Source organism: Notothenia coriiceps, unplaced genomic scaffold, assembly GCF_000735185.1.
Source record: "Notothenia coriiceps isolate Sejong01 unplaced genomic scaffold, NC01 NC01_scaffold00036714, whole genome shotgun sequence".
NCBI classification, from domain to species: Eukaryota; Metazoa; Chordata; class Actinopteri; order Perciformes; family Nototheniidae; genus Notothenia; species Notothenia coriiceps.
In genome coordinates, this window is record NW_011369415.1 from 27,465 (window position 1) to 35,763 (window position 8,299).

Below are 8,299 nucleotides of genomic sequence, written 5' to 3' on the forward strand. Positions count from 1 at the left end.
GTGTGTGTGTGTGTGTGTGTGTATGTGTAGTAGTGTGTAGTGTAGTGTGTGTAGTGTAGTAGTGTAGTAGTGTGTGTAGTGTGTAGTGTGTAGTGTGTGTGTGTGTGTGTGTGTGTGTGTGTGTGTGTGTGTGTGTGTGTGTGTGTGTGTGTGTGTGTGTGTGTGTGTGTGTGTGTGTGTGTGTGTGTGTGTGTGTGTGTGTGTGTGTGTAAACAGGGATATAAGGATCCACTCTCATACATCCTGTGTTAGTATAAGCAGTCAGAATATTGAAAATGTAGATTGTAGATTTCCAAATTAACATTAAATTGCATATTCTAAACCCAACAGTGATTAATTTGCAGCTCCTCTGAGTCACCACGTTGCTCAGGCGGCCAGCAGTGCGTTGAGAGCGCTAACTCACTGATGGGAGAACAGCTGCTGAGCGGGCGATACATCACTCTGAAAAATCAAACTGCGATTGTTTTTGTTTACTGGCCCGGCTGCAGCTGGACCTCAGGATGACATTATCTTGATTACAAATCTGACTGTGACATAATTCAACTTCACCTGGAGAACTTAAGGCCGTCTGTTTGTCAGCTGCAGGACACAGGAATGGATTTCTAGCAGAAAGAGAAAGTGAACATTCAGCACAATTATTCTCCAGGAGTGACAGGCAGTCAGAAATACATTACATATTATTAAATCCACATACCATGCCCAGAGTTTAAATTAGAAATTACCCTCTGCACATTTACATAATCAATCATTTTTAAATCTGGAGTTTGGTGTAAACTTCCAGCATGCAGAGAACTTTGTTGTTCTCTCCTGAGCTACCTCGATCTTCAAATCAGGGGATAGAGACACTTCACCCCAAATTGCTCCTGTGGGGATTGTCCACAGTATTGAGTATGTAAATCGGTGACATGTAATAATCGACACATGCAAATCAATGTTCTTTGTAAAGTGTTACTTTAAGGTGAGCAAATCTTCATCTGCAGTCAGAAATGTTCGTTATCCTTTAATACTTTCATCCTTTGTCCAAACTGCAGACATGAATGGAGTCTCAACACTTGATTCTGGGCTCTTCATTGAAACACGCTCCAACCCTCAAATGGTCACATATAAATAATTTGGTGAAATTGGTTAATATTTCTAGTCTAAAATGGCACATTGCAAAAGATTTCTTGAAAACATGACTTTTATTTCCCAGCTTGCACTCTGTTTCTGCTGTCATACATTTCCCATTAAGGGTATACATTTATATATTATTGAACAATTTGTTTTCTATTTCACACCTATGTTTTACACCCATATTACACTGTTATTACACCCATATTACACACATTTAAAACCAATATTTCACTCATTTTATACTTTCATTAAACCCATATTACATCATTATTACACCGATTTAACATCCATATTAAAATGACATTACACCCATGCTGCACATTGACACAGCCTGTCAGAGGATAGAGAGGCCAGTTGAGGGTTCATGTGTTTAATGTGTTACTGCTGGACCTTTCCAACTATTTCATGGCATTTATTTAAAAAACTGAATTGAACAATCAGCAGATGAAATGATGATATACACCTTAAAGTTGACCTGATCAAACTTTTAATATCATAGAATCCCAAAGTGTGCAAGTTGGATTTAATTGATTGACCGACCTTGTTGAATTAATAAAAATGTGTGTTTTCCTCCGTCTGAGTTTTAATGAGTTTTACTCCATGAAATATGAGTCTGTTAATAGGAAACGTAAAGTTGTCGCGTCCTTGTTTCATTTTTAAAATCGAATGACTTCCTCCTATCCCCTGCTTCTTTTACAATAAACACAAAGGGGTATTTTCACAAGGAATGGATTGATAGCTTCATGAATTGAGAATCAAACCCAAAACACAAGCCTGTGAACCTGACATGATCATAACATGTCCCATTAAATGTTAAGGAGATAAAAAGTGTAACTGCTTGTGAACAATTAACATATGTGTCATTTAAAGGTCTCTTGCTTATAAAGAGTGACCATGTTGGTTTTTACGAGCTGATCGCTGGCACCTGGACGTGTGTCTCCGTCACACCAGCGTTTCATGTCTCATTACCAGAGATGAGAGTTAATGTGAGAGAGTCCAGGCATGACAAACCCTCCTTGTCCTTGGGTATATATATATATGTGTGTGTCTTCGCCCACTCATTTAATTAAATGGCCGGAGCTAGCCGCCATAACTGGGCTGTTCATTAAACCAGACAGAGGCAGAATGGATCCTAATCAGACCTGAAGGGAATGATTTCCTGGCAATTACTTTTTTGCATTTTTGAGATATCAATGGCTCTGTTTTGGATATGTGTGTTTGTGTTGCTCAGACAATAAGAATCTTTAGCCTGGAGGTTTGTTTGGAGACTTTTAATTTGATTGGGGGCCGACAATTTCCCAGAAGCAGTGACCTTGCAAGTGCAGAATCCTCCGTCTGATCATCTCGGTAGATAATTGTGTGTATCTGTATCTACACCGTGCATATGCCAACCACTGCCCCTCCTCACATGACACTGTATATGAAATGGTTTGTTCGTCTTGTTAATATGCTGCGTCTAATGGTGCGCATGAAAAGCAATCAGTGAGGCAGCCGAGGATCTGCTTGAGGAGCAACGTTAATAACTTAGGGAAGCAGGAGATTGCAATGCCCCCGCGGGCTCTGCAGAGAGTACAGTACACACAGGAAACTCTCAATATGCTGCATTCAGCACTAAGTTTGCTGTCCACTTCATTTCCCATGTTTGACTGTGTGGTCGAGGTTTGGATGCATACATACATATTGCAGCCTACTTACTCACAGGATATATTTTACTTTTTGTTTCATCTATGGACACACAACTTTTTCAGGAACGTGTCTTGCATGCATTCAGCACATATCGTTCCTATCTTGCTATAAAGGGTAGTTCATGCACACATACAGTACTGTAAACGGCGTCTGTGTGCAGGTCTGGGATCAGTGCATGCTGCATTCTGGCTGTTTACAGAACAGCAGCTTGAATAATTTACTCCCCGCCCATCGGAGCTGAACACACCTCCATCTTTTCTCCGCTCACTCCTAATGACAGCTGATGGGTGACGGTGTAAACACCAGTTAGTGTTTTGCTCAGTCCCTCCTCCTCGCTGGGTATTATTTTAAACACAATTGGCACGGGTGCAATATGCACTCATGATGAATGATGAAAGGTTTATGATCTAAATGCAAAACATTATATAATTTATTGCAGCCTCTGCTCATGGTGCATTGCTCAGTCAGCGCGAATCCTACAGAGGAAAAACCTATGTTCATAATTGATGTGGAGTTCAGCCGCGGACGGCAAATCTGCAATGCTGGTTAACAAACTGATTAACAGTCGGGATAACCCAGCATCTCTTTAACAGATTGGATATAGGCTATTTTTAGCATTTAAAAATGAAATGCACATGAAAAACGAATAAAAAGAAACCATGATTAGGATCAACTTACTTCCAATAAGGAACTTGAATAATCATTTAATCGGTCAATCAATTACGAAACCACAGCGAAAACAAACCACTGTGTTTGCCTTGTAATACCTACTGATCAGCGCGAACCAATCAAGAGTGTGAAAGGGATACAAAGACGACATTCAAACCAATGTCACCATTTGCCTAAATCACATAAGAAATCACACACCTGTGACATTTTTACTTTGGTTGAATTCTGTTTTTTGATTCAGTCCAATCGACAAAAACTCCCCACAAATTGATATTACATACTTTAGAAATGATAAGCCTCATCCGTACATTATGTATTGCTTTGTAAATTGTTTGTGGAGTCTTTAATTCCACCAGATCCCAGAATGAATTCCGACAAATATATATTTTTAAGCGTTTTAATAGAAAAACCTGACTTTCTGAACTCAAATGCTCTGAAATAACTCATCTGAATATAGAGGGGTTTAATATATTAATGTGCAGCTGTTGGTGGCGGATGTTATTTGATTTTTAAACAAGCTATTAAATTCAGTCTATAATCCTAATAGTTCATTAGTGTGAACAATGGTCTGAGGCGTTCAGATGAGTGAGACTGTGCTGATTATTGGATTTAAAACATCTCCTTATAACTGTGGACGCTTCCCTCAGAGGAGTTCTGTGTGTTGGACAGCAGCAGGGGACCTTCCATCTTACAACTATTTCTTCCAATGTATCATCATCCTCCTCATCCTCACATGGCCTAAAGGACAAAAATGCAATGTTTTCCTTGTGTAAGACAACATGCCGTGTCTCCTCAGCTGTCTTGTGACTGATGCGGGCGAACAACACACGCCACATCGTCCCAAATTGAAATGTCAGGCATCACGTTAATTCCTCAGAATCAGAGTAAGAGTGTTTCACCAAAGCCATGACCCCTTCTGCCCTTCCCTCTTCTTGTTTAAATACCCACGTTTTTTCATTTTTCATTTACAACTCGATCTCCAATCATTCCGCATCGCCGTCCTCCACCAGACGCTCACTCTCTCTCTCTCTCTCTCTCTCCCCCTCCCTTTCCCTTCTCTCTCTCTCTCTCTCTCTCCCCCTCTCCCTCTCTCTCCCGGTTCTCAGTGAGATGAAGCAGGAACTGGCGGAGGAAGGCAGCAGATGCTCCATCCTCACCAAGCAGCACCGCTTCAACGAGCACTGCTGCATCCGCTGCTGCGCGCCCTTCACCTTCCTCATCAACCCCAAGCGCCTGTGCCTGGACTGCCAGTACAATGTCTGCAAGACCTGCTGCACCTACAACAAGAGGGAGCAAGCCTGGCTGTGTGCCGCGTGCCAGAAGGGCAGGTTAGTGCCTACACACACACACACTCACACTCACTCACACACACACACTCACATGCCGGCGGGGAAGGAGGAGCAGGATTAGAGTGATGAATGGGGACGAGAGAAGCTGTGATGCCGGAGCAAGGAGAGGAAATAGAGATGTGGAATTTAGGGATTTAGGGACGAAGTGTTAATATGGAGACAGGTGTGAGGACTTTGGTGGTGTCAGCGCTGCAGGGAGGATGTTTTTGGACGTCCAACTCTTATTCATTTCTTATGCAAAGTCAACATGTTTCCTCCCTTTTTTGAACATTCCTCGTAGTTGTACAGCAGAGGAGGGAGGAGACGGGCACATCAAGGGATTCGATAATAAAAAGGGTGGTGGGAGACGGGGAGAAATTGAGGGGAACGTGCGTGTAATCTAAGTAATGTGTGTGTCGGGGGGGGGGGATAGAGGGGTTTTCGTTTGTCTACGCGCCGACTGTGTCGCACTAATATTGTTCTTGCTGTGGGCTGTAAGCTACCTTAGCGGGGGCCCAGTAATCCTGTCGGAATAGCAATAAAGAAAACGGTAAAATAATTAGGTTCATTACGGGAAGTCTTAAGGAAGCGTTTTGATGTTTTGTGTGTGGGACTGTAAGGTCTCCGGGCATCTTCTCATGACTATGGACGCAAAAGAGACGACAAGTATGGTAGAATAAAATAAAACCATCAGTTGCGCGTCTAGAAACGTGTAATGCACCAAACAGACATCGTCAACACTACACACTACACACACGGACAACACAACACCTTGCCAATACCACAGATCCACACACACACACGCAAACAGTATACACGAACGACTAACATTCTCCGCAAAGGACTATCCCGATATCACATAAACGAGTATCGTACGTAAGTCTCATAAAAGAGAGAAGATGTGTACATGATAGGTGTAGATGCCTCGTCCTTCTTTACTGTCGACTCTACATTCCAGGAGTCAAATGTGATAGTAGCGTAAGTATTGAATATCGTTTTGCAACTAAGTTTAGCTAGTAATCGACGCGAGTGTCGACCAGAAGTAAGCGAGCGCGGTTACACAGGCCCGGCCGACTGTGTGTATAGTGTGAAGGGATGCACAGGTAGTGAGGCACACAGCACAACAGACATCTATATATCGGACACCACTTCACCCACATGCATCTCACACCAGTTCAACTCCAGCACACACTACACGTAGTCTTTAACAGCTGACAGTCATCACACACTGAATAGTCCGGGGCACTCACACACAGGTCACACCGCAAGGAGGAAAGTGATTGAGGCGGTTGCCTTGCCGCTCGCGATGCATAAAATGTTAAGGACGAAGAGGGTCTGACTGTGTTTAGTTTCGTTAAAAGAAATGCGTTTATGTATGGTGTGATTTCGTTAATGGTTTATTTGATCACCTCGGAGACGATTCAGTTCGAACCTCTGAGTTGAGGTCTGTGACCATTTTTGTGGTGATGGTGTGGTGCGTCTCTTGTCCTCTCTTGTGGTACAATTTTTTTGGTCTAGAAAAATTCGGAATTACAGTGATTAGCCTACCGCAGACGTGCGCACCAATTACAATGTCAGCACTCACAACATAAACCTGTCAGTCAAAGTAAACACACGTCCGCGCATAAGCACTAACAAGCCGTCACAACGTAACATAGTATACTCACTTAAGTCGTTAAGGAGCTGGTGCTCACTAAGTATCGTTTGCGATTATTTCAGTCTGTCCGGCTCTTGTAAGTAATAGTCATCTCACTCATTATCAGCTGACGTTCTACGGCTGCGTCTTAGTTCCCTTATCTGTTTATCTGCCTTTCATCACCATAAGACTACGTATAGTGGCGTCGTCTAAAGCGTGCGAAATTGAATAGCGAACGTAGGGCCTGCCGTACGTAGAGAGATTTACATAAAGGGCAGGATCAAGTGTAGATAGAAACGGAGTATGTCGGAGAAAGACGCTAAGAATGACAAGTGGACGAGTATATCCGCCCGTCCGGATTGAGTTATGAGGGTCCTACCTCTCGCATTCAGGTACAGAGTACCCGTTCTAGTTATTTTCTGTTTTTCTCTAACTTTCCCTTCTTAGTCGGTTACTAGACGGTAGGAGTCGAATTGTGTGTGTTGTGTTTTCCCGCCTTTAGGTTTTCACTTGTGTGAAGTACAGACGAAAAAACCTTAAGATTTAGTGTGGGTTCTGACCCCTCAAGTATGGAGTATATAGACTTCCTAGTGTCGTCGAGGTCCCTTGTACAGTGGGTCGCAGAGATACTACTTCACCTATATGACACAGAGACCCGAGTGGATCCACAGAGTAAGAGAAGAAATTTTATGACACCTTCTTGTACGTTTGCTGTGTTTTAGTGAAGAATCGCGAGAAAAATGACGATCCCTGCCGCAAATGCAATAAAGGGTCAGACAGTCCGAGTTAGTTCGTTAAAAGAAACGTGTTAGAGGGTGATTATCGAAAAGGTTTCTATGACACCTCGAGACGACATCGAACCTCGCGGACTCGACATTAGTGCATTAGGTGACTGGGGCGTCTCTGTCTCTCCTGGCGTACATTTGCGTCTAAATCGGAAATTAGCGCGATACTTTTCACGACATAATATACACAACGAACCGTATTCGCGTCACAACACTGTACTCCAGGTAGACACTGAGTCTATGGTCTCGGGATTACTCCGTGCACTCGGGCTCGTCTGTCTCCCTCCTCTCCTCCTTCACCTCCCCTAGCTACGTCTTGGGGGCGGTGGAGAGGCCTAGCGTAGTAGGAGAAAGGGAGGAAGAGGAGAGACGGTGTGAGAGGAAGAATGGTCCCGTCTCCCAGTGAGTTTGGCCGCGACGTTTCTAGTATATTCTGTTTTTCTCTAACTCCTTCCTTTTTTAGTCCCGTTCACCTCAGGACAGGTGGAGTCGGAAATTTGTGTGTGTGTGTGTTTTCCCGACTTTTAGGTTTCACTTGTGTGGAGTACAGACGAAAAACCTAGATTTTAGTGTGGTTACTGGACCCTAAGTAATGAGATATATAAGAACTTTCCTAGGTTGTCGTCGGTCCCTGTCGTGGCGTGTATATCTGGGAATACTTCCTGTTGTGTACATACAATGCTAGTATAATATAGGGGTAGTGTCAACTTAGACACTTTTAAAGGGGCATCTCTGGCTGACGGCAACTCATAAAGGTCGTGGCGCGGCGAGCGACGAGTCTGAGTCTTTTTTTCGAATTATAAGCAGCCCCGTGATTTTGTAGGAGGGTTTCCGAAGCCTGTGTGTACGTACGTATTACGGAGCGTGTGTGAATGACGTATAAGTATGTGTCGTCGACGGAGAAGATGATGGAGTCGTAACAAAGGTGAACAAGTTATTTAGTATTTACGCGCGGGGAAACTATAGGTCAAACATTTCGTCCCCGGTTACTTTGTTTTTGGTAGTCCTTTTGTCTCAACACGCCGTGTAGTTAGTCGACAAGGGAGAAGACACACAAAGAAGTCGGCACATGTATAGTAAAA

At 43.3% G+C, this 8,299-nt stretch overlaps 2 protein-coding genes across 2 annotated transcripts in view; both read left to right on the forward strand.

Annotated features, from left to right (window-relative positions):
- Nucleotides 1-8,299, forward strand: part of LOC104964130 (partitioning defective 3 homolog B-like) — a gene marked incomplete at its 5' end in the record, with an annotated part of 57,528 nt that overhangs the window by 24,399 nt on the left and 24,830 nt on the right. The window lies entirely within an intron of this gene.
- On the forward strand, nt 4,579-4,806 carry LOC104964129 (myelin associated oligodendrocyte basic protein; the record flags this gene model as incomplete). Its single annotated transcript, XM_010792850.1, has 1 exon — nt 4,579-4,806. A coding segment is annotated over exon 1 (228 nt), but the record flags the coding sequence as incomplete, so codon positions are not given.